The following is a 26362-nucleotide window of genomic DNA, read 5'->3' on the forward strand; positions in this document are numbered from 1 at the left end:
CTCCATAACATATTTTGCTCTCTAATTCAATACAAATAAACAATATTAAAACAAATAAAATTGATCATTGACTCATTGTACAGTGCTCGGAGAGTACAATATAATGCATGCCCCTTGCGCTTGAAAAAGTATATTTTACACACCCTCTTTTATATATATATATATATATATATATATATATATATATATATATATATATAGGGAGGGGTTCAGGTGCGGGTATAGCTTCCCGTGCGGTTGTGCGGTTAGATTTGAGCCGTTGATTAAATTTAGATCAACGGCTCAAATCAATGAAAATTTAAAAAAAAAAAAAAAACGCTTGTCTGGAAGAAAGAAGCATAAGCTAAAAATGGCACACCTTAAGTGATAGAAACATGCACCTTAAGTGTTAGATCTTAGGCACAAACTCATGTACATTATGTACAAAACCCACACACATTAAGCACAACTTCACGCACATTAAGCACAACACACACGCACTTTAAATATTAACTCACAGACTTTAAATTTCAACAACTATTGACATTAAGCACAAACACGCAAACTAAGTACAAAACCCACGCACATTAAGCACAACCTCACGCACATTAAGCACAAAACCCACGCACTTAAATTATTAACTCACAGACTTTAAGTTTTAACAACTACTCACATTAAGCACAACCTCACGCACATTAAACACAAACCTCACGCACCTTACGCATAAACCTCACGCATCTTATATGCAAAACTCACACATATTAATCACAGATCCGTTCACCTTAATTTTGACCTAGATGTAAAAATTACAAAATTGCCACCGCATTTTTTTTTTTAATTTTGGTAATCCTGGACGTTGATTTAAGCGAGATGAAACCTAATTATATATATATATATATATATATATATATATATATATATATATATATATATATATATATAGATTTTGGTTCCTGTGAGGTCAGGTCTTCCCGTGCGGCATACACCATTAGGCATGCATAAATGCACCATACAATGTTCGAAAATACACCAGAATGAAATGTCAAAAAATCACCATACAAAAAAAAAATACACCACACATAATGGTGTATTTACGAACACTGTGTGGTGCATTTATGCATACCTAATAGTGTATGCCGCACGGGAATACCTGACCTCATATGAACCTGACCCTATATATATATCATACAATTTACATTGTTTAAATGAAAATGAAAATAAAAATATTAAGAGATAAAGAGTATGTAAGAGCATACCCAATATTCAAGTACGTAAGACATATACCTAAGGGTATTCAGAATAAACCCGTGCCGCACGGGTTTAGCTCAATGGTTTAGTGGGCAGTATTTGGGGTAAGAGACCAATGTTTGAACTTCGGTAGCGGCAGTGTGAAAATTATATCTAAAGTGGGCATATTCCTTGTGCACCGGTTTGAGATAAGGTATTCAGAATAGTGGATTTTATGTAGTTTTTGCATGTCTAAAAACTTAATGGGGGAGAATTTTTTTGGTGGTTTTTCATTACATCATAAGGAGCTAGTTTTTGTCTTCACAGTGGGATTCACCAAGAAGAAGAAGAAAAAAAAAAAAAAATCAAAGTTGTGTGAGCGCAAAACTAGCTAGCGCCCGGACGCGTTTCTCTTAAGCTTTTTTTTTTTTTTTTTTTTTTCAAATTTCTTTAGGCTCTGTAACCCACGGTCAAGCAAAATGTGGGAACAAAGCATGCTGATGTGCAGTACTTAAAACCATAGCAAGTTGATCCTGCTAGTTATATTAGACCATTGAAGATGATGACGAAGCAATGGGTTGAGAAAAAGTCAGCTAGGGACCCCGTCCATGAGTCGAAAAAGAAAGGACATCCCAACAAGCCATGAACAACAGTTACCCTAGCTTAATACATGCCAAAGGGGTTTCGCCTAAGTAAAACAAACGAACTTACTTGAATACCAATGAAGAAAATGTTGAATCTCGAACCCACAACTTCCCCTATGAAGGAACAACTTGGTGCCATTGAATCACAAGGTCTTTGCAGACTAATATAATATTTAATGAACCAACATATGCCAACAAAAGAAATCATGTACTAAACTAATATATTTATATTAATTTTGGTACTAACACAACTCACTCAATCCACTACATCTAAACAGCAGGAAGAAGAGACAAGGCCAAATCCATGAATAGCATCAAAACTGAAGAAACTTAAGGAATACTAATTCTAGTACCAAACACCTATATATATTACTATATAGGAAGATCAGAGTTAGCTAAGCTAGCTTTAAGTTGAAAAATGAAAATGTTTCATTCACCCTTTGGTGATCTGTTATTACCTTATTATCTCAGCCACCTTCTAAGGTCACTAGTACAAGGAGAAACCTCACCACCACCACCACCACCACCTCCAACACTCTCGGTGCCGCAACAAGACGAATAGTTAGACTGCTGCTCATATCCAAATGCACTCACCACGCTCTTGAAGCTCGGGCTCCTCAAGTTATGCAAATACCCTCCCATTCCATAACCCTCACCGCCTGCAGCATTGTTAACCGGGAAGGATAGGCGTTTCTTGGCCGATCCTATTCCTATTCGCTCCCTCTCGGGGGTCGATGGCCTCTGCCGGGGAGCACTTTGTGAACGAATCCTGGCCTTAGCGGACTCGGTTGCAGCCATGTAATTTGGCATTATTATTGTAGCAACACTTGCAGTACCCCTAGGCTGCTGGTTATTATTAGGTCTTAGGCTGGGGGTGTGAGCCGAATGGTAGCTGTTTCTTTCTACTTCTCTCGAACACCGGGGACTGGCAGAGCGGAGGTGTATAGGAGGAGCTGTTCGGGAAGGAGAAGGCGTGGCGGGAGAGCGGAAGGATTGGTGAGGTCTATGAAGAGGTGAACTTGGTCTTTGATGCTGCTGCTGATGATTTGATCTTCGGGGATTACTAGGAGGCAGATAGGAGTAAGGTTGTGAAGTATCAATTTCGACAGTTTTAACGTTGTCAATTATGTGATGATGATCAGTTGAAGGTCTTTCCCTGACATTATTATCCCCCCATGGTTTTGCTGCTGCACCCATCATCATCCATCTCTCCTGCTGCCTTTCCCCAAATTCATCCTCACTGCCTATTGACTGATTTTTACCCCCTCTCCACATCTACAATATATATATATATATATATATATATATATATATATATATATATATATATATATATATGATGAGTAGCTCAAATTAGAAACTAATAACAGCACCAAATTAAACTAAGGAATGGAATATATATAATGATACAAATTAAAATTAAACCTGTTGGGATGATAAGTTAGTTTGTCGCCTAAAAGCTGCTTCTTTTCTGCTCTGGAGCATTGCTTTAACCTCCTCAATAGTATGCGAGCGTTCATCCCAATCATCTGGGATGCTACTACCTCCATCTCTAGACTGTATAGTATATAACAACACACAAATTTAACTGCACAATCAGTTATTGTTGGACAGAGATGGATAAATGCCAAGTCTGATGGCTAGGGAATTGTTAGACCCAGACTAGTAAATGGTCAAATCTAGCACCCAGTATCCCAAAAATGTAAGAAAATGAAAATGTGTATAGGAAATTAGAAATTACCATTGATCTCCTATCAGAAAAGTGTTGAACATAACGAGGGGGATTATCCCAGATGGAGATGGGGTTGGTGTTGTCACTGAAAGTTGAATTTCTGGTTCCTTCATGGGAATGGGTGATGCGCTGGTGAAGTATCCGAGACTGTACTCGAACCAGAGCTTGCATACATCTCAGTGTCATCTTTGCTTGCTTCCTCACATTGTGACCTCTTACCAGAGCTTGCAACTTTACTAGTCCTTTGAGTGCGCTAAGAGCTCGCCTCGCCTTCAATCAATTTCAATTTCAATCCAGATAGATGCAGTGGAGAATGGAATTGGCGGCATATATATATTTATATATATAGATAGATACATAACATACCAGATATCCTCTGAAGGCAGTTTGAATTATAACGGCAGCAAGATGTTGTTCCCTGTCCCTTGTTGCATAATAATAATAATAAACATTACTAGAAATGGGAGAAGGGTTGGCAAGACGATGAGCAACTTCCATGGCTGCCTGAGCAGTGGCAACGGCAGCTTCAGCCACCGCAATGGCATTATTATTATTATTATTATTATTATTATTATGCCTCTGCTCTTCTTCTTCTGAATCTGCGTTATTTGTGTGCTTAGGCAGCTGAACAGCTATCCCTTGTTGAGTAGGAGTAGCGTTTTCATGGCTAGCTGCCTTCCGGAAAAGCCACCTTCGCTTCTCCCTTTTCTGCATATATATCATGAATGAATTATATATGAACCACAGACTCCTCAAACAAAAACCATCCAAATAATGGATCTAAACTTTGAAAGAAAAAAAAGTAACTATACCTTTTCTTCGTCATTATCTTCAAGCTGAATATTATTTGTGTGATTTCTGTTTTGAGGTGGGTCTTTAGTAGGAGACCTGAAAGCCCTTTTCACAGCAGTCAACCAGGAGGATCCTCCCTTCTTTCCCATTTCTCTATACTAGTAGCCTGCACTCTGATCTGCAGCAGCAACTACTACGGAGTATATATCTATATCTATATCTAGGCTTGTTGAGAAGCACCTAGATAGCTATAAACACATATATACAACTGCAAATTAAATGAAAGAGTTAGTCAGACAGAGCTGAGGGAAGAGAGAGAGGGCGGAGTTTTTATTAATGTGGAAGCTAAGCGCATGCGTTTCAATATATCTTCTTCTTCTTCTGGTTTTGAATTTGTGATTGGGTGGGTTGTGTAAAGGACAACAGTGACGGGGGTGGGTCTGTCAGAAGTCAGAACTATCACAAAGTGATCAGAGGGAGTTTTTTTTTTTTTTTTTTTTTTTGGAATAGGTAATAAAAGGTAGCTTTGAACACTAAATTTAATAATTTGGTGTTGCTCCACACCCTCCCAACAGTCTGTCCAGATAAGTTGGCAAAATGTGTGAGAGATAGATGGCGATGGGGTCAACAATGTATGATAATAATTATTGAGATTACCGTTGCTTTTATTATCGCCATATATGGAACTCAAAGATTCATTGTCAGTACACTACAGTGACGCTCTCCCAGGGATCCAGGGGGAGACCACAGGAGTTAAACTTACTATTTACTTTTGATGATAAGTTATCTCATGTAGGTCTCAATATGAATATTTATATTAAGATTTTATGTGTGAAAATAACAATAGAGAATACATATATAGTATTTTTCGAGGAGTTATTAAGGGGACGGAGGAAGTGGCTGTAGTGTACACATCACTCACATGCAGTCTGCATAGCATAGCATAATTTGAGTGGCTCCTTTTTCCTTTTGGTTTTGCTTTTTCACCCCTACCATACTTTTCCCACTTTAAAAAGTCGTCTCATCTCCTCTCTTGCCGTGCCCTCACGTTGCGTGCTTCTGCCGCACCCAAACAACTATAATTCTATCTTCATTTTGGTGGATATTTTTTTTTTTTAATAAATCCTCATAATTCTTTATAAATTAATATATTTCGATCTTGTGATCCCCATTTGAAATGTTAATAAATGTATGATCATATTACATAATATTTGACTAGTCGATATATTTTTATTTTAATGGGATAATCAAAAAATCTATAATTACTATTTAAGATTATACACTGAATAAATTTATTTTTATGTAATAACATGTAAACCACAGCAAAAATAAATTAGAGTGTTTTTTTTTTGAAACAAAATTAGAGTGTTGACAAGAGTAACCAAATTATAATTCATCTACTTAGAGTAACCCCAACAATAGTTATTGTTGAAAAGAAAGATAGGATAAGAGAGAGCCAAAGTTGTAGGTATTTTAGTAATTAAGGGAATTAAAAACAAAAAAGAGAGGGACAAGCTCGTATGTAAACATTTGTATTTGTTTGGATAATTAGGAAAATTCATGGTCATAGTTGAGAAGCATCAACTTTTTTTTTTATTATTATTACAAAAGAAGGGAATACTCACATTAAAGAGCAACCAGATATCAATGGGCCACAAGCCACTTGGTATCATTTTTTTTTTTAAACAGAGAAGCATCAACTTACTTCCATAAAAAAAAAAAACTAAAATATTAACAAAAATAATTGAATTATACTCCGCTAGCTACTTAACCACTTTTGCAAATCTACACTTTTATTTCGAATTAATTCTATATTTTGTCCTAGATTTATAGGTGACAATCCGCTTTAGTTATTCTTTTCTAGAACATTCACCTTTGGTCATAGTATTATTGTGGTAGGACTATTTTTGGTCTTCCGTCGACAAAATCATTAAAGCCCGCATGGACAGCTTAACTGGGGCAAATTATGTTGTGCATCCTTTGCAAAAACGACATCGTTTTGACTAAAAACGCGCGTCCCACTTAAAAAAAAATCCAGTTCCGACTCCCGACAATGGCATTATGTTGTGCATAATTTGAACTACATATCCAAAATGAATAAACTAAATATCCAGAATGCATGAACTAAAAATCCAGAATGAATGAACTAAATATCCAGCATGAATGGAAAAAAAAAAAGACCAGTTTCGATTTTCGTCTAAATATCCAGAATGAATGAACTAAATATCCAGAATGAATGAGTACAACATAATACTGTTGACGGGAATCGAAACTGATTTTTTTTAAGTGGGACGCGCGTTTTTAGTCTAAACGACGTCGTTTTTGCAACCAATGGTGCACACAGTTGCACAGCATAACGGTTGCTCAACTGGTCATAGGGCTAAAATTTAAAAAGAATTAAAATATCATTAAATACAAAAATGATCATGCCACACTAATATTAGGATTAAAATTGAAATTAACTCCTTTTATTTTTAAAATTTTCGAAAATTTCAATCGTCAGTACCTTAACATAGTTTATGTATAGATAGAAGTGGAAATGAGGAAACCAATAAATGAATTAATAGATTGTAAGAATTTTAGGATATAATAAAAGCAACAGGACTAGTCAAACTGAGGAGGAATCTTCTTGGTGTTCTACATTAATGAAGGAGGCACGTGCTGATCTGATCTAATATGAGTATTACGGACTAAACAACAAACACATACCCGCATCCATCTCAGATTCAGGAAATAAAACTAACATTACCAATTCAAGAGGATAGAGTAAACGAGGCAAAGAGCAGAGTACGAACCTTTTAGGCAGGGGCGGAGCCAGGAATGAGTAGTGCGGGGTCAACTACGGTTGAAATACTAAATCAAATACATTAATATTCAGTTAACATATTTCAAAATAGTCATTACATTACAAATTTAATAAAGTTTAGAATAAATAATTTATAATTGAATCTATATTAAATTATTTTGTAATATGCTTTTCAATGCACATTACTTTGTACGGTTGAAAAAATGAAAACATTCACGCGTGTTTTAAAAAGACTATTGATTATTTCTTGAAAACTACCATCTTCACAACATAACATAATAGCAATTGTTTTCTTAAATACATATACTACACAATTTTTATATTATTATGCATGTTAAATTAAATACAACATTTATCACGTAACCACAAATAATGTGCATAATTAACCAAACAAATGCACCTTCATATCCATTATTTAGAATAAAACAAAATCACTATTTAAAATAAACAATATAATATGAAACAAAAATTAACCAAACATGTAGTTAGAAAAAAAAAAAAAAACTAAAACAAAGATTAACTTGAAAAATATGCATAGATTTTAATGACAAATTATCTTGTTATAGCGTATATACCGCATATATGTATGGTTCTAGAGAGAGAAACTAGTAGGCAGGTTAAATGAGGTTTAACAATTTGTATGTGAGTTAACAATATAGTGAATACATAATTTGAAATGGGAGACAACAGGAGATGTTGAGAAGATGAAGAAGTTTATAACTTAACTTGTAGGATTAATTTAAGTGGGAGGGGGGTCAAATATTTTGAATGAACAACAAAATTTTAATATTCTATATAATATTTTTTTTAAAAATTAATATTATATTTAATATTTTTTAAAAGAAAATTGGGGGGGGGGGGGGGGGGGGGAGGCGCCCCTTGGCATACCTTTGCCTCCACCCATTGTAGGTTTGCTATCCTCATCCCCTACTCCGATCTGAAAATGGACAAAACATGTACGTGTATACACAGAGATATAAGAGACGTTTATCGGTGTGATCAATACTTAGTAGGTTCTTGGTAGCTATGTGACATTTTGTCGAGCATGTTGAGTGCAAATTATGAGTTGGAACTCGGAAGTAGAGATCAACTTTTCCCAACTTCAATGTGTCACGGAAGTGAAATGGATAGGAGATACAGCTGCCATCAATTAAGTTACCAACTTATAATCTAATAAAATAGAATGGTGAAATGAATAAAACATGATTTCAAAAATTAAAAGATTTTTGTGTAAAATTCGTTTACGGAGGGTGAATAAGGGCCTAAGATCAGGTCAAAAGGGTAATTGATTGACAATAGGTGAATATTCATGTACTATAATTTTGTTAGGTCTCGAGAGACGAAAGAGACTAAGTTAGCCGAAAGATGGTTTTCGGTTCAATAACGTAAGGTCCCCTTTCAAGCTAAGAAAATGCCTCGAATCAATGTTTGAGTACGAGGCGTGCGCTACGACACTGAAGTAACCCATGCCATACTTCTAAGAAAAGCTCAAATGATCATACACAAAATAAAGTGTACCTGTACCTGAAATGTACCTGTCTCCACGCCATCAACATTCACTTGAGCTCCACACATCAGCTGGTTACCACTACCACTACTTTGGTCTTGGTTTTCCTTCCCGCTTCCCTTGTTCTTGTTATTGTCGATGATGTCCCTTTTTCCACCCTTGTCATTCTTGTTTCCAGACTGGTTTCTATAAGATCTTTTCTTCAGTTGGCGTCCACTCTCATTAGGTCCTGGACTTAAGGCGTTCCCTTTCTGGCTTGCATAACCTTCAAAGGCTCGGTGCCCAACCTTTCCACACTTGAAGCACCTAATCGGGTCCCCTCTATAGTTGGTTCTTGGGTGATCCTTCGCGCACTTCTTGCAATGGCAGTGTCTTCCTCCAGTCTGATTTTTCCTTACTACACTTGGACCTTGACTTGGGCGATCATTCCCATCCACCATGTCATGGTTCCTTTGAAAGCCCTTAACTTGATCCTCATGGCTAAGTCTTGACTTCTTTTCTACTTGCTTCGCGTCTTCTTTAGCCTTTCTCTTGCTTTGGCTTTGCATGTCCCCTTGAATCTGATGTGCCCTGATGACAGGAAGATCCATTCCATGAATGCTCCGAATCCAAACGTTTCTTCTCGGCACCATTACGAAACTACAAGAACTGCACCTAATCACTAACGTTTGCCTACCGTAAACCTATTCTACAACTTTACCCACATAAAAGGCACACAAACAGGATGCAAGTATAAGCTCTTATACTTCTCACTTTAATAACTTTCACAAAACTTTCACTTTCAAACTTTAACTTTCAAAGTTTCAACTTCTAACTTTCAACTTTTAACTTTCACTTTAAAGAGAAAAAGCAAACTGTACTTTAAACACATTCGAAAAACACATAAACAGTTAAGCAAGCGTAAGAAACTCACAATCTCACCGCGTCCCTAACTGAAATACTCAAAGAACTTCTTAACTTTGGAATTCTTACACTTAACCACTTAACTTAGAGTCTTTCTCATCTTAGATCTTACAACTTAGAGTTCATTCCTTAACTTATCCATCCTAGTATTTCAACTTAGAGTTCCTATACTCAATCTTAAGGCTCAGGCTTCCTATGTCCTGGCGGTTCGTACCGCTCTGAGACCAACTTGTAACACCCTACTTTTCTATAATCTAAATCCCAATTACTTTAACTTAAACAAGAAAGATAAGTAAGATTAATTAACTTAAAAACCAACCAATCCAAAAGATACGGGTGTCACCGCCACAGTTACCACCCACAATGACTGCACAGTCTGCACAGGCTAAAAAAGATAACTAACTAGAGTCAAACTCATCAAAACATCATCAATACTTGGGAACAAACCCCGGTGTCCAAGCACCAACAAAAGATCAGTCAACATCATCTAAACATCAATATCTAAAGTAGAATCTAATCTAGAATCTACCAACTCATAACTACGCACTAATCTAACTCGTGCGCTCTCAAACACTGGGCCCACCTGAAAGGGGTTATAAAAACAAGTAGAAAATAAACCCGTTAGCAAATTAATGCTAAGTATAAAGCCACTCAACCCTGTAAAATACTATAGATATAGATTTGGAAAACGTTTGGCAATCACACGTAATCTCAAGTACTTTGCAACGCTTAAACAACAATCTCAATACATGCTCATAAACAACTCTATATGCGTGCAACCTATACTTCATATAGACATGCTTTCTCAAGTACTCAACTTAAACACAAATCTCATACTTTGAACAGATATCCCTAAACCTAGCTCAATACGCAAACTCATGCTCAAACTGATAGATAAAGAGATAATTAAAACTCAACAAACAAGCTCATGCTATCATGCCAACTCATAAACAACAACAAATTACTATACTTCTCATCATACTCTAAATGCAAATCATGCAAGTCATACAACATAAAATGTCATGATGCTATAAGTATATATATATATACTCTCGCTCTTATGTAAAAAGAAATACTTTTTCTGTGTGGAGGTTTCTATTGAGTCTCTTGACTTGCTTTTCTCTTCTTACTTTTTTTCTTTCTTACTTTCTGTTGAGTCACTTGACTCGCTTTTCTCTTCTTTCTTTCTTTCTTCCTTACTTTCTGTTGAGTCACTTGACTCGCTTTTCTCTTCTTTCTTACTAGCTTTCTTTCCTCTTTCTCAAACTTTCTCATGAATCTCTTTGCTCTTCTTTGTGCGAGGCAGGTACTTTGCGGTAACGAAGCCCTAGCGAACGGTGGAAACTCTTGCAGCCGCCACATCCGTATCAACGGAACCTCTAACTCATGGGGGTTGTAGGAACTTCACGAATCGTGAATGGACCTATTCGTGCTCGGAAATCTAATCGTAGGGTCCTCTTCGCCAGCGAACGAAGGGGGGTTGTGTTCCCTAATTCAGCGTGCTAGGTCGTAGTGTCCATCTATTTGGGCTGGATCATTTTTAGTTGCTAAGGCGTGGTTCAGTGTTTGAACGGCCTGGGCCAATCGTTGCAGGTTTGAGTCAGGAGGTCGTGGGTGTGAGGTTCCGAGGTTCCTGGATGTTCTCCGGTTGGTGCCATTCCGGTTTCCTATAGATTCAATACCGAATGTGGGTGTGCGTTGGGGATTTGCGTCATTTTCTGCAAGAATGTCCTATGCTAAGCACAGGGAGTATGTATATAGATGCATGTTAAAGAGAATTAAAACGGTAAGTAAGCTCACTGCCTCACCGCGCGTCCTAAGCTTCCTAGATCCTATGTACTTAAGCATCTAGAGTCTGAACTTAATGCCCTAAAGTTTCGTCTTAGGGGTCTTATCCTAGGGTTGAACTTAGGCAATGATACCTGATGGTTTTTGGGTTTTCAGGCCCAAGGAGGTCCAACACAACCTTCGGCTGGAGGATACACCTTTCAATAAAAATGTATGCCTGTATTGGAAATAATGTTAGCGCTCGGAATCTCTTTGGTATTCTCCCCTCTCCGGGTATTCAATCGTCTGTCCTTTTACAAGAGTGGAGGAGCCTTTAAATAGCGGCTCCTCCTCTACCGACTTGAAGGCCCTTAATGGCCGACTTCAAGACTGATCAAGATATGGAGCCGTTGGACGCCATTACTCGGTCGTCCAACGACTCTTCCAGGCTTGTAACAGCCTGACCGAGTCCTGCTTTCAATGCCCTAACGGCTCCCTTTTAAACGAGCCTCTTCAATGCTCTCAACGGCTCCTTGAACCGAGTCTTTCCCTGGGCTTGGGCCTGGGCCGACTCCAGGACTTGGCCCAATTGCTCTTCGGGCTCCTCGGACGCTAGCCCACTTCTCCTGTCTCGAACCATTTTCTTTGGGCCCCTATCTCTTGGGCCGGGGTCCTTACCTCATCAACTAGTCCCTCACTTTTTCATACCCGGTACGCTAGCCTGGGTTTGGAAAAGTAGCAACTGTCCATCTCCTTCAATCACCGTATCCACGCCTTGAATAGCCTTTTGTAATGTCCGGATCCTCAGCCATTCTCTCCGGATCTCGCGGGGCCGTTTGAAAGGAAAACGAATTGACTTTGGGTCCCTTGGCGTCCGCTGCCTTCCAAGCGGACTCGGCCTGAAAGGGAACACAAAAAGAAGACTCCTCGCCCGGCTTCTCAGAGGTCTCCTGCCGGCGCTACTCCTTCAGCTTTTCAGCCGCCGACTCCTCCTCGACGTGAGGTCGCTCCATCTTCACGCCATCCGCCGACTCCCACAACTGCCTGAGTGACTTCTCAAGACGGGTCCTTTGTTGAGGTGGCGGTTCCAGAGCAACTTACTTTCAGAATGACCTTCTCAATCCCGCTGGACGACCTGGATGGGCCAGTTACGGGCCTAATGAATGATGAGGATTACGCCCGCTACCTGGAGGCGTATCCGGATGATGAGGAGCCAATTGCGCCACCACTCATGCCAGCTTTCCGGGACTCGTTCTGTCCATCCCCACCTGGACCACCGGGGGGATTCTTTGGGGGCGACTCTTCCTCACCCGGCGAGTGATCATATGTACCGGAGTCGGCCATAGTTCGGAGGAATCTTTTTTAGGAGCATTTTCATATTCCTTGTTGTAATAAGCTCCTTGCTACTTGTACCCTCCTTTTTTATAATAATAATAAAAAATGCTACTTTCGCCTTGCCTTATGTTTTGTTGTGTTCTGTTGCGTATCCATCCGGACGACTGGTCAAGGAGTCGGTCACATCATCAGACTCTTTTCAGTCTGACACCTGCAAGATTCCCCGTATCTTGGGCGAATCCAATCTTCTCTGTGTTGACGTGCAAATCTTGCTCTTCCCGGGCGGATTTGATGGAACTAATCTCTGACAGAGATTCGCGTCATCCGTCTAATCCGGCTCAGTTATGTCAGTTATAATCTCCTCCGTGATTATCGCCTAGATATTCGCCTTCACTAGGCTATATAAAGACTCTTCTCAGTTGATGCAAATCACAACACTCTTCATTTTGCGAAAGCACGGCGCTATGAGTTACAGGGATGGTGATCGTTGCTGGTCCATTCGCAACAAGGAACATGCTCGACTGGAGCAGTTGAGGCAGAAGAGGCTGGCTAATGGAGGTCGTTTGGTGGGCGACTCGGCTTCAGACCCCATTGTGGTGCCTCCAGACATGCTGGACCTGATGTGTAGGGAGCCTATCAATGTGGAGATGGAGCCTGTGGTGGAGGATCCAGAACCGATGGTGGAAGAGAAGTGGGAGGCTCCTCCTCTCTTTGGTGTTTCTATGTCGCCGAGCGCTCTGGAGAGGCCCTTGCAAATGATCGATGACGGGAAGCCAGCCGTGTATCTGGACGAAATGCCTGAGCCTGAGCCGAGTCCTCCGCATTTCCGCTCTCAGTACCTCCTGGAAGGCCCTCCGACTGTTTGCCCATCGACAGAGAAAGAAGCCAAGCCTTGACCCGTTTTCCTCTTGTAACTTGCATCGGCCAAGTTCTGGGCCTTGTAATCTTCGCACTTATTTAAATAAACTATGTGCTTTTTGTGTCCGACCCTACTTTTTCTTATTATTTGTTGCCCGACCTCTGATCTATGGGACTGATTCCTAGTCTTGCTACGGCGAGACCCTCTTGGCGAGAGAGTCGCCAAGTCTGCTTGCCGACCTGGCGACTGGAGTCTCTTCGTGAACTTGGCTGATATTATCTGATGGGCCGGGTTCTACCGGGTCGTTCTAGAAGTTTCTAGCTCGTACCTCGTGGGCCCAGAGGCCATGGCCTATGATGGGCTTCCGGCTTAGCAGGCCGGGTCACTGACGTCCGACCCTAGCCTAGGGCAGACGCGCCGTCTGCAAGCTAACCCTAGGCCTGAACCGTCGCCCCGCCTTTTGAGGCATTAAATGCGGTGTCTCTTCACATCCCGTCACCTCCACTTCCTCCAACGAGAAGGTGACACGTGGCCGTCCTTTGGAATTCCTCCCCCTTTAAATAGCCACTTCGTCTCTCTTTCCATTCTCTTCTCCAGTCTTTCCTTTCAACCTCAACTCGAGCTTCTCCGGCCACTCTGCATTTCCTCCGATCTCTCACCTAACTTAGGTAATGTCTTTTTCTTCACATTCTTCTTCTTCCCATCGTTACTCGGTCGATAACCCGGTGGCGACTTCCCCCTCTTCTTCTTCTCCTTCTTCGTCTTCTTCTTCTCCTCCCCGTCGTATGGAACTTCCGGCGGACGTTCCATCGACGTCTTCTCTTCCTCCGACCCCCTCTTCTTCGGGGGCGGTTACTCCGATGAGCCCCGCTCCTTTAACGACGGTGGCGGCTCTGCCGGGCGGCATCGGACGGCCGCGAGGCAAGTTCGATTCAATCGTCCGTCCTTCCGGGCCACCGTCCGTTGTTAATGCGGCGGACCTGGAAATGGCCCAATACCTTCTTGGGCCTTCAGCCGTAGTCCTTGCCCCGGAAGGCCGGCAAATTTACGACCCCCCTGAGGGTTATGTCGGCATTCACTTGCACTCGGTCGCCTTTGGCTTCCGAGTTCCTCCGTGTCCTTTCCTTTCCCTCTTTTATCGCTATTATAACTTAGTTCCGGGCCAATTAGTGCCTAATTCTCACCGACTCCTCACCTGCTTCGTCAACCTCTGCCACTGGTGGTTGTGTGAGCCGGATCTGGACCTGTTTCGGTATCTTTTTACCGTGAACAAGGTCGGCTCGCACTCACCAGGCTTTGTTTAAGTTGCCGCTCGCCCGGGGCGACAGCTTTTTGAGGGGTTGTCTGACTCCATTAAGGACTGGAAGCTCCTCTATTTCTTTGTCCGGCCTGCTTTCTCTTCCTTCATCTTTCCGACCTTGTGGCCGGCCGCTCTATTCAAGCCTTGCTCTCGGTGTCCCGTCCCTCCCAACGATGCGGTCCTGGGCGGCGAGTTCTTGAGGGGCTTTGGGCCGTACTCCGTCAAGTACTGGTCCCGAGTCCGAGCCATGGCTAAGCGTGGCTTGCTGCCGGAGGGTGCGGCCACCGTAGGTAGTTTTCGTTGCCTCTCGTTCCTCTCCTTTTTATTCTGTCACATTCCGACTCGGAATACTTATGATTTTCCTTCCTTTCGCAGGTCCGTACGACTCCGAATCCTCCAGTTCCGACGAGGCCGCTGAACCGACTCCAGAGATGACGGACAGAGCCGAAAAGATGAGGCGTCGGCTGACCCAGCGCACTTCCGGCACTGCTGCTGCCTCTTCCTCCCAACCGTCTCCGGCTCCAAGGTCGACTCCCCCACCACCTCGTAATGTGGTGGATTTGACTTCGTCGCCAGTTGTGTCGCCCACTCGACAGCCGCCTCCTCCTCAGACAGAGAGTCCAAGCTCTAAGCGTCCGGCCGGTCAAACTGATGAGCCGACTCCGAAAAGGATCCGGCTGTGCCACGAGGTAGAAGAGGATGCCCAGATCTGGATGGGCGCCTCCTCCGTCCGCAAGTGGTGTGCTAACGTCTTTCTGCCTAAGGACGTGGCGGCGACTCATGCTCTGGGGGATGAGTACATCATCGAGGCCTCGCTGCGCCAGTCGTACCGCGTAAGTGTTCCCGACTTAATTCCTCTCATTCGTTCTTTCCTTTTATTATCTGACTCGTGGCCGTTTCGCAGAACCTCACCTTCCAGATGGAGATGAGCAAGCGGCTGCAGAACTTCAGGACCGAGATGCGGTCTATGGCCCTCAAGTTACGCCAGACGGAGGAGGCCTTTCTGGAAGAGCAGGCGAAGCACCTCAAGGTGTTGGAAGTGCACAACTCCGAGAGGCTGAGGGTCACCCGTCAATGGGAGGAGGAGCGGGACAAGGTGGTGACGATCGCTACGACCTCCGTTGAGGCTTACAAGAAGTCGGCCGTCTTCGAGGCGGATGTGAAGGCGGCGATAGAGGCTCGCCAAAAGGAAATCGCCAAGGAGTGGCCGTCGACGCCGGATGGTGACGAGTTCCTCCTGGACTTGGGCGAGCGTGACTATCGCCTTGGCTTTCGCGAGGCGCAGACAGAAATCCATTATGCCTTGCTGGTCCGCGACTCCTCTTTCACTCCCGAGGGCTGGGGCCTCAAGCCCGTGATAGACGCTCTTCCGGCGACTGAAGGACCGTCGGCGACTGTTGACCCGGCAGCTCTTCCGACGGCTACTGATCCGGCGACTCTTCCTGCAGCAACACCTCCTGAGCTCGCCGAGTCCTCTCTTCAGGCTGAGGACCCTTCTTCTGTTCCCCTGGCTGGACCAACGGCAGGGGCTCAAGTTGAAGGGATTGATGTCGACACCCCCTCCCCAGTAGTTTAGGGCTATTCTTTTAGGATAGTCCCTTTTGTAAAGGTTGGCCTCCTTCTCGGGCCTTTTTTAATTTTAATAAAATTCCCATTTTCTCTTTCTTTTCGTATTATCTTGGGCTTGACGCTTTTTCTTTAACCTTCAATGGTTCTGTAAATCGAAGAAGTATTCTTAAGGCATCGGACCCTGCTAACCCTGAGGGACGACTTAGGATCGCGTCCTTGTTAACTCTTCGGGTGCCAGTCGAGGCGACTTCCTTTAGCCTTTTTCGGAAACGACTAAGGGTCTGGGACCTTGTTTCCTAACTCTTTCTCGCCGAGTCCCTCAGTCGAGGCGACTCCTTGGGCTTTTTCTTTCTCAGAAACGTTTAGGGTCAGTGCCCCGTTGTTTCTTTAAATACTCGCCGAGTCCCTCAGTCGAGGCGACTCCTCTTGGCTTTTTCACGGAAACGACTAAGTGTCTGGGCCCTTGTTTCCTAACTCTTTCTCGCCGAGTCCCTCAGTCGAGGCGACTCCTTGGGCTTTTTCTTTCTCAGAAACGTTTAGGGTCAGTGCCCCGTTGTTTCTTTAAATACTCGCCGAGTCCCTCAGTCGAGGCGACTCCTCTTGGCTTTTTCACGGAAACGACTAAGGGTCTGGGCCCTTGTTTCCTAACTCTTTCTCGCCGAGTCCCTCAGTCGAGGCGACTCCTTGGGCTTTTTCTTTCTCAGAAACGTTTAGGGTCAGTGCCCCGTTGTTTCTTTAAATACTCGCCGAGTCCCTCAGTCGAGGCGACTCCTCTTGGCTTTTTCACGGAAATGACTAAGGGTCTGGGCCCTTGTTTCCTAACTCTTTCTCGCCGAGTCCCTCAGTCGAGGCGACTCCTTGGGCTTTTTCTTTCTCAGAAACGTTTAGGGTCAGTGCCCCGTTGTTTCTTTAAATACTCGCCGAGTCCCTCAGTCGAGGTGACTCCTCTTGGCTTTTTCACGGAAACGACTAAGGGTCTGGGCCCTTGTTTCCTAACTCTTTCTTGCCGAGTCCCTCAGTTGAGGCGACTCCTTGGGCTTTTTCTTTCTCAGAAACGTTTAGAGTCAGTGCCCCGTTGTTTCTTTAAATACTCGCCGAGTCCCTCAGTCGAGGCGACTCCTCTTGGATTTTTCACGGAAACGACTAAGGGTCTGGGCCCTTGTTTCCTAACTCTTTCTCGCCGAGTCCCTCAGTCGAGGCCACTTTTTGGGCTTTTTCTTTCTCAGAAACGTTTAGGGTCAGTGCCCCGTTGTTTCTTTAAATACTCGCCGAGTCCCTCAGTCGAGGCGACTCCTCTTGGCTTTTTCACGGAAATGACTAAGGGTCTGGGCCCTTGTTTCCTAACTCTTTCTCGCCGAGTCCCTCAGTCGAGGCGACTCCTTGGGCTTTTTCTTTCTCAGAAACGTTTAGGGTCAGTGCCCCGTTGTTTCTTTAAATACTTGCCGAGTCCCTCAGTCGAGGCGACTCCTCTTGGCTTTTTCACGGAAACGACTAAGGGTCTGGGCCCTTGTTTCCTAACTCTTTCTCGCCGAGTCCCTCAGTCGAGGCGACTCCTTGGGCTTTTTCTTTCTCAGAAACGTTTAGGGTCAGTGCCCCGTTGTTTCTTTAAATACTCGCCGAGTCCCTCAGTCGAGGCGACTCCTCTTGGCTTTTTCACGGAAACGACTAAGGGTCTGGGCCCTTGTTTCCTAACTCTTTCTTGCCGAGTCCGGGGAGTGATTAACTGTAACTTGTACTTTTATTCGAGTCTCTCAGGACCCTTGGGCCCATACATGTTTTGTGCCTTTCTATTGATAGAACTTCTTTAGGTGGATGACGTTCCAAATCCGGTCCACGGGCTTGCCCTCCATGGTTTCCAATTTGTAGGTTCCAGCTTGGACAACCGCGGCAATGCGGTATGGTCCCTCCCACTTAATCGCAAGCTTGCCCCCCTCTGTGGGCTGACTGGCCTGTCGATCCCGTAGTACGAGGTTGCCGACCTGGAAGGCTCGCGGACGATCCTCCGATCGCGATATCTTTTTACCGCCTGTTGGTATTCAGCCATTCGCGCACTCGCGACTTCCCTCTTTTCTTCTAAGAAATTTTTCTCAATTCGAAGACTCTCTTCGTTCTCCGTGTCTGAATAGGTACAGACCCGGTGAGTGGGCTCGACCACCTCAATTGGAACCTTGGCCTCAAAGCCGTACGCGAGTGAGAATGGACTCTCTCCCGTTGCTCGCCGCTGGGTAGTGCGATAAGCCCATAGGACTCGGTCAAGCTCATCCGCCCAATTCCCTCGAATATCTTCCAATTTCTTCCGAATCCCATCCACTAGCGTTCGGTTCACGTTCTCGACTTGTCCGTTGGCCTGTGGGTATGCCACCGACACCTTAGTGTGGCGGATATCGTGTCGGCGGTAGAAGTCGGCGAATGCCTGACAATCGAACTGTCGCCCGTTGTCGCTGACAATGTGCTCGGGCAGGCCGAAGCGGCAAATCACCCTTTTCCACAAAAAGCGTCGGCATTGGTACTCGGTTATGGTAGCCAGTGGTTCCGCCTCGACCCACTTGGTGAAGTAGTCGATAGCTATGACACAGAACTTCAAGCCTCCGGGGGCGACTGGTAATGGCCCCAACAAATCAATCCCCCACTTGGCGAATGGGATGGCGGTGGTGACCGGCGTGTAAAAGGTAGCTGGCCGAGTGTCTTTCTTGGCGAATGCCTAGCAAACGCCGCACTTGGATATCCATTCAATACAGTCCCGCATCATGGTTGGCCAATAATATCCTTGGACGACTAACTTCCGAGCGAGCGTGTGGGCGCCTTGGTGCGCGGCACAAATGCCTCTATGGGCTTCGTCCATTATTTTCTCGGCCTCGGGCCTTAGCAAACATTTTAACAAAGGTCCTCCGAACGACCGTTTATATAGTTGCCCATCAATGATTTGGAAAGAGGGGGCCTTTCATCGAACCCTTGCGGCGACTCCCGGGTCTACCGGTAACTCGTCTTTTTCTATGAATCGCCGGGTGTCCTCTATCCAGAACATCTCGGGGTTTTTCTCTCGGTCCCATTCCTAGCCAGTCACTTGCTGGATCCTTAGCGGTGTTTCTTCAATGCTTGGTCGACTTAGCTCCTCCTTCTGACAGATTTTTGTCAGGTGGTCCGGTACTCCCTCCAAGGCAATCTTGGACAATATGTCAGCTTCTATGTTATTCGTTCGGGATATATACTCTATTTCGTAGGCTCCAAACTCTTTTAACATCTCAACCGCGCGCTCTCTATATAGAGCCATCCGGGCGTTCTTGGCCTCGCACGTGCCTGAGATCTGCCCGACTACCAACCTAGAGTCAGTCTTGACTCGTAATCTTTTGACCCCTAAGGCCCTGGCGAGTCGGAGGCCGTTTAACACAGCTTCGTACTCGGCCTCGTTGTTGGAGGCTTGGAACAGGTAGCTCAAGGCATAATACAGTCGGAATCCTCCGGGAGTGATAAGCACAACACCACCTCCACAGTGCTGTCGGCTTGATGCTCCATCCGCATGCATTTCCCACCACTCGCCTAAGCAATTCTCCGTGGCGTGTTCCTTCTCTTCCTCACTCGCCGTGCATTCGACCAAGAAGTCGGCCAAGGCTTGCCCTTTTATGGAAGGGCGGGGCTGGTACTCAATCCCATATTGGGTTAGCTCTACGGCCCATTTTACCAGGCGGCCGGACGACGAAGGGTTTCGCAAAACGCTCCCGAGCGGTTGGTCCGTCAGTACTCGTACGGTGTGGGCTTGGAAGTAGGGCGCCAACTTGCGTACAGTGATCACCAATGCATATACAATCTTTTCCAGGGCGGTATACCTGGACTCAGCAGCCTTCAGGGAGCGGCTTACGTAATAGACCGGGTGCTGGACTCGTTCTTCCTCTCGGACCAACACCAAACTTACCGCTTTGCAGGAGGCGGCTAAGTACAGAAATAAAGGCTCACCCGCCTGGGGGGTAGACAATACCGGGGGTGTCGAGAGGTATTGTTTCAATTCCTCAAACGACTGCTGGCACTCGGGGGTCCAAGCGAATCCTTCCTTCTTCTTCTTCTTCATGGCTTCGAAGAAAGGCACGGTCTTATCCGCCGCCTTGCTCAGGAAGCGGCTAAGGGCGGCCAGTCGGCCGGTCAGCTGTTGCAGGTCTTTTACAGTGCTGGGAGGCTGCATGTCGACGATGGCCTGTACTTTCTCAGGGTTAGGCTCGATACCTCGCTTGGTGACCATGTAGCCCAGGAACTTTCCACCTTGCACGGCGAACGCGCATTTCTTAGGGTTCAGCCGGAGGTTGTACTTTATCATCACTTTAAAACAGTCGGCCAAATCTTCTGCGTGTTTGCTCTCCTCTCGGCTCTTGATGAGCATGTCGTCGACGTACGCGGCCATCGATTTTCCCAGCAGGTGCTGGAATAATCGGGCCACCATTCGGGTATATGTGGCTCCGGCGTTCTTGAGCCCGAAGGGCATGACTCGGTAACAATAAACTCCGTCCGGCGTCAGAAACGCGGTCTTTTCTTCGTCCGCCGAGTGCATAAATATCTGATGGTACCCCCTAAAGGCGTCCATAAAGCTCAACAGTGCCGATCCCGCCGTCTCGTCGACCAGTTGGTCGATCCGAGGTAAGGTTAACGGGTCTTTTGGGCAGGCCTTATTAAGGTCCGTGTAGTCCACGCACATCCACCACGCCGGGGGCTTGGGTACAAGGACCACATTCGCCAACCACTCCGGGTACTTAACCTCGCGGACGTGCCCGGCTGCTAGTAACGTGCTCACTTCCTTCTTCACAAATTCTCTTCGGTCGCTGGCCAGGTATCGCTTCTTCTGTATGACTAGTCGATGCTCGGGATCCACGGCGAGTATGTGCGATATGATCGATCGGTCGACGCCAGGCATGTCCTCCAGGCCCCAGGCGGAAACCCTCCGGTGTTCCCGGAGCACCTTTACAATCTCCTCCTTTACTGTCTCGGGGAGGCTGACTCCAATTCGGACCCGTCGGTCCGGCTGTGTGGGGTCGATCTTGACTTCCTCCAACTCGACGGCAGGCTCCGGGCGAGGTATTATCGTCTTTTTTTGGGGGCTTCTCTGTGATCTCATGAACCTGCATCTCGCGTTTGCCCATCCCTCTGCATGCTTGTAGATAGCAGTCGCGGGCGACTTTACGGTCACAGCGCACCGTACCTATCCCGTTTGGCGTGCGGAATTTCAAGCAAAGATGCTCGATTGAAATCAGAGCTCCTAGATCCTCGAGACCCGGTCGGCCGAGTATAGCGTTATGCGAACAGACCAAGTTTACCACAATGAACTTCATGCTGAGTTTCTGTACATCTGGATAACTGCCAATCTCAGCTGGAAGTGTGATCGACCCTTCCGCCTCCACCGAGTCCCCTGTGAAACCGGCTAGGGGAGTTTTGACGGGATTCAGCTGTTCTCGAGTCAGCCCCATTTTGATGAAGGTTTCTAGGTATCGGTGTCCACCAGGATTCGTCGAACGACAACGCCACTGATGTCCATGGCTATAACCAACGCATCTCGATGAGGTATCTCTCCGGCCGGTAAGTCTTTGTTAGTGAACACTATGGGCTCTCGGCACACCTTTTTAGAGTTCTCCTCGCGCCCGTACACCGTCCCGACGTACAACTGTCGGGCCCAGGCTTTTCTGGTGTTCGCTGAGTCACCACCTTCCGGCCCGCTGACTATCATGTTGATAACCGGCTTCTGGCGCCACTGAGCCTCATCTTCTTCGGGAGCCGGCTGCTTGCTTCGACTGTTTTCGGCAACGGCGGCGGGATCCTCATCCCCTCGATTGACCGATCTCCGCCTCCACTGATTAGGAGGCGGGGTTCCTTGCTGAATAATATCCTCCATGATCTTCTTCAGGTAGAAGCATTCCTCCGTGCTGTGGGTATAAGATTTATGATAACGACAGTACTTAGAGGTCTTACCGGTCTCTTCGTTCATTGCGCGATCGTCGATCGGCGGAGGCGGAGGCGGGGCAACCGCTTGTATCTCGTGGACCGGCCGTTCGGGAGCCGGCCGATAGGCGTGGACGACGGGTCTGTCGTATGATCGTCTAACTTCGGGTCGCCGAGTTATGTCCGGGCGCCTTTCCTTGGTTTCAGCTCGCGTCCTCTTCCCGCTGGCGGACCCGCCGACTTCGCGCTGCCGCTTATGCTTCATAGCCTGCTCTGTGTTGGCCCTCTTGTTGGCCATATGAATGGCCTCTACGTTGGTAGCCGGGCGATTGTCCCTTAAGTCTCAGTATAGCTGGCCGGACCGCAAGGACTCGATGAAGAAGGTGAGCGCCGTCTGGTCCTCGACCTCCTCTATGGACTGGATTTCTTTCTGCCAGCGGGCCAGATAAGTTTTCAAGGACTCGCCCTCATCCTGATGGATGTCGCCCAGGTGTGTTAGGTCCTTTTGTGGTTTGATATTAGCGGCATAGTGGCTCATGAAGCGGTCCGCCAGCTCTTCAAAGCTGTGAATCGACCCCGAGGGCTGCGCCACTTGCCACCTTTGTGCTGATCCTTTCAACGTGGGTAAGAAAGCGCGGAACATGACCGGATCTCGCACCCCCAAAACCTGCATCTTAGCCTGATAGCTCAGCAAATGCTCTCGGGGATCGCCGGTCCCATCGAACGTGGCCTGCTCCGGGAACTTGAAATCACCCGGTATCTTAAAGGCCATGACCTCGTCCGAGAATGGTAAGGCGGTTAGTAACGTACGTCCTGGGGATTTGGGTTTTCCCTCCATATACTCTCTCAGATTTCGCACTTCTTGGACTAAGTTTGCCACTTCGACCCTCTCTCGGGTGCGATTTCCTGTGGATTCCGTGCTCTCGCTGACTTCAGACTCGGCCGGTTGGTCATGGTTGCGGAGGGGTTGCTCCACGCGGCGAGTCTCCGTCCTGGCTCTTTTGGTACGGTTCTTCTCTCGTGCAGCTTGCCGATCGCGAGCAGCTAACGGGGCACGACTGGGTTCCTTCCGACCCAGTCGCTCTCTTGCCGACCGCCGCCCGACACTGGGACCCAGCCGAGAATGAATGGACTGTACCGGTTGGCTTTCGGCCCGTCGGTTTTGTTGCCGGTTGTCGGGCCTATGAGGCGGCTGCGAATCGCGTTGTGGCTGGCGAGTGACGGACTGTTCTCTCACTCCTCGGCTTGCTTCGGCGCAGGCACGCCCGATTGCTCGTAGCTGCTCTGGGGTGAGCTGCACCTGGGGCAACTGTTGGTTTATCGGTGGTGTCGGCGGCGGTGTTGTCTCGTTTTCCCGGCTCCGGGTGTTTCTCCGATTCAGCTGGCTTCTCAAGTCTGCCTCCCGTCCATTGTCGTGACGGCTTGATTGTTCCTCACTTCCTGCCATGTCAGGAGCTTTTCTAATTCGACTGGGATTCTAATTGTCGTTCCTTGGACTCGCCTTACTCAGGAGGACACGTGACTCTTAGTTTCGATCCCCACAGACGGTGCCAGTGATGGTTTTTGGGTTTTCAGGCCCAAGGAGGTCTAACACAACCTTCGCCTGGAGGATACACCTTTCAATAAAAATGTATGCCTATATTGAAAATAATGCTAGCGCTCGGAATCTCTTTGGTATTCTCCCCTCTCCGGGTATTCAATCGTCTGTCCTTTTACAAGAGTGGAGGAGCCTTTAAATAGCGGCTCCTCCTCTACCGACTTGAAGGCCCTTAATGGCTGACTTCAAGACTGATCAAGATATGGAGCCGTTGGACGCCATTACTCGGTCGTCCAACGGCTCTTCCAGGCTTGTAACAGCCTGACCGAGTCCTGCTTTCAATTCCCTAACGGCTCCCTTTTAAACGAGCCTCTTCAATGCTCTCAACGGCTCCTTGAACCGAGTCTTTCCCTGGGTTTGGGCCTGGGCCGACTCCAGGACTCGGCCCAATTGCTCTTCGGGCTCCTCGGACGCTGGCCCACTTCTCCTGTCTCGAACCATTTTCTTTGGGCCCCTATCTCTTGGGCCGGGGTCCTTACCCCATCAATACCAACTGTAACACCCCTAATTTTTTTTAAAACTTTCAAAGCTTATGGAATAAAGGCAAATCTATTATTAACTCCGAAACAGAGCATAAACTAAACATAGTAGTCGGGGTGCTATGCCACATCTGAGCTAGAGAACTCAGATGCACAGGCTAATATAACTAACAAAGCATAAACCATAATTAATACCCAAATGCAAATCAAGGCACGCAGGCCATCTCATCAAAGCTAGAACTACATAATACTAAGTCCACGAATCCAACTAACGCGCTCCGAAGCTACTCAACTGTCCTGAAAAAATTCGGTGTAACAACCGTCAGCGAATAATGCTGGTAACCCACTCCAACGCGTTAAGTACAATATAGGTAGATATAAGAAATCATTTTGAAACTGGAATACTTATATACTTACGAGACACTAATTTAAATCCAAGATCAGGACTCAAGACACAACAGTATAGAATAATCATAAAGACTAGCATACGGCCTAAGAACACGTTGCAAGACATAACAGAAAAGATAAGCATATAAATAACAAATAGAGACAACAGAGGCATTCAAGACAATCAGTTAACAAGTAATCATCAAAGCACACAATCCATCTTACAACCTTATACCAAGTTCCAACCTTGTAGCTCCCCTCCGTCCTTATATCAGTTCCAACCTATACCTCCAGGCCACCCTTATATCGCCTCCCTTATTCCTCCGGGCAACTACATGCCCCCACCGACAAACCACCTTTCAACCACCAACATATCAAGATAGCGCCGCAGTGCCATTCGCATGATCCGCACCTCTAGTGCCAATATCAAGGGGTTAGCGCATATAGCCCGGACATGACACCGCAGCGCTTATAACCTGACCCATGCTCAACGGCAAGCAAGTCAAAGGTGAGTTTTTGCCTTTAGCACAGTAACCGCTAGGCCTGTACCCTTTAGTACAATGACCGAGCACAAGTGGTGCCAACTGCCAACAATTCATTTCCACCAATCACAATCTCATCATCATCATCATCATCATTAGTCACACCGGCAACTTCGCAATGACCACGATACTCATCATCATTCAATCAACACATAATCAATAAATAAGAATCAAGACATAACAACAACGACACGTACTACACATAAATTCCTAGAACGATATTCAAAACATCAAACGAGACTCATACACGATAAACGGGGTACAACGGGACATGGGGAAACAACAAACGGGGGAAAACACCATGCCCCGTACCCACTTTCCAGCGGGTGGATGACCACCCGCCAGCCACCCGCCGACGGGCAGCGCTGCCCGCTGGATTGGGCTCGCCGGGCAGCGGGTAGGTGGTGGGCGGTCACCCCCTGTAACACCCCCTAAAAACCATGCTAATTAAAGCCTTAAAACATGTAGATATCTAAACCAAAACATCAAACACAGCGGAAGACTGAAAGAGGAAATATATATCAAATAAAGGAAACGGGGTGCTATGCCACGCTCACCCAAGGGTGAACGCACAGGCTAAATCTGCATTGTTCAATATCTAAAACCATCATAACAAAGTACTAAGTCTAGATTGGCTCACATGCCACAAAACATAAGAGGGGAGATATACTAGCTGACACTAAACCGCGCACTCGTCTAAGCATCACCTGAAAGAAGCATATAAAACATGGGACGACGCCCGGTCAGCGAATAATGCTGGTAACCTACCAATACATGTGAAATATCATACATAGGTAAGACATAAGTTTGTAAAGCCATTTTCGAAACGGAATACATATATATAAGTTCAAAACCAAGAGTAATAGTCAACACAAGACTCAACACTCTCAACAAGAACACGGGAACACATCCCAAGACTACAAAGAACAACAACGACTCACAAGAAGTCTCAAGGTATAATCTATCATCACACAATAGATTAATACCCAACATGCATAACTCAAAGGATAAAGACACAACA

The 26362-nt window shown here is 45.7% G+C and overlaps 1 protein-coding gene across 1 annotated transcript; it reads right to left on the reverse strand.

Moving 5' to 3' along the window:
• Positions 1-2054: 2054 nt before the first annotated feature.
• On the reverse strand, positions 2055-4657 carry LOC109150693 (protein IQ-DOMAIN 1-like). The gene is made up of 5 exons (XM_019298666.1): positions 4395-4657; positions 3949-4290; positions 3592-3852; positions 3276-3407; positions 2055-3125 (listed from the first exon to the last, which is right to left on the reverse strand). The coding sequence occupies exons 1-5, from the start codon at positions 4521-4523 to the stop codon at positions 2313-2315; spliced, it is 1677 nt and encodes a 558-aa protein (XP_019154211.1). The 5' UTR covers positions 4524-4657; the 3' UTR covers positions 2055-2312.
• Between the last annotated feature and the right edge of the window lie 21705 nt (positions 4658-26362).

The sequence above is a fragment of the Ipomoea nil genome, unplaced genomic scaffold (genome assembly GCF_001879475.1).
Source record: "Ipomoea nil cultivar Tokyo-kokei standard unplaced genomic scaffold, Asagao_1.1 scaffold2280, whole genome shotgun sequence".
Taxonomy (NCBI): domain Eukaryota; kingdom Viridiplantae; phylum Streptophyta; class Magnoliopsida; order Solanales; family Convolvulaceae; genus Ipomoea; species Ipomoea nil.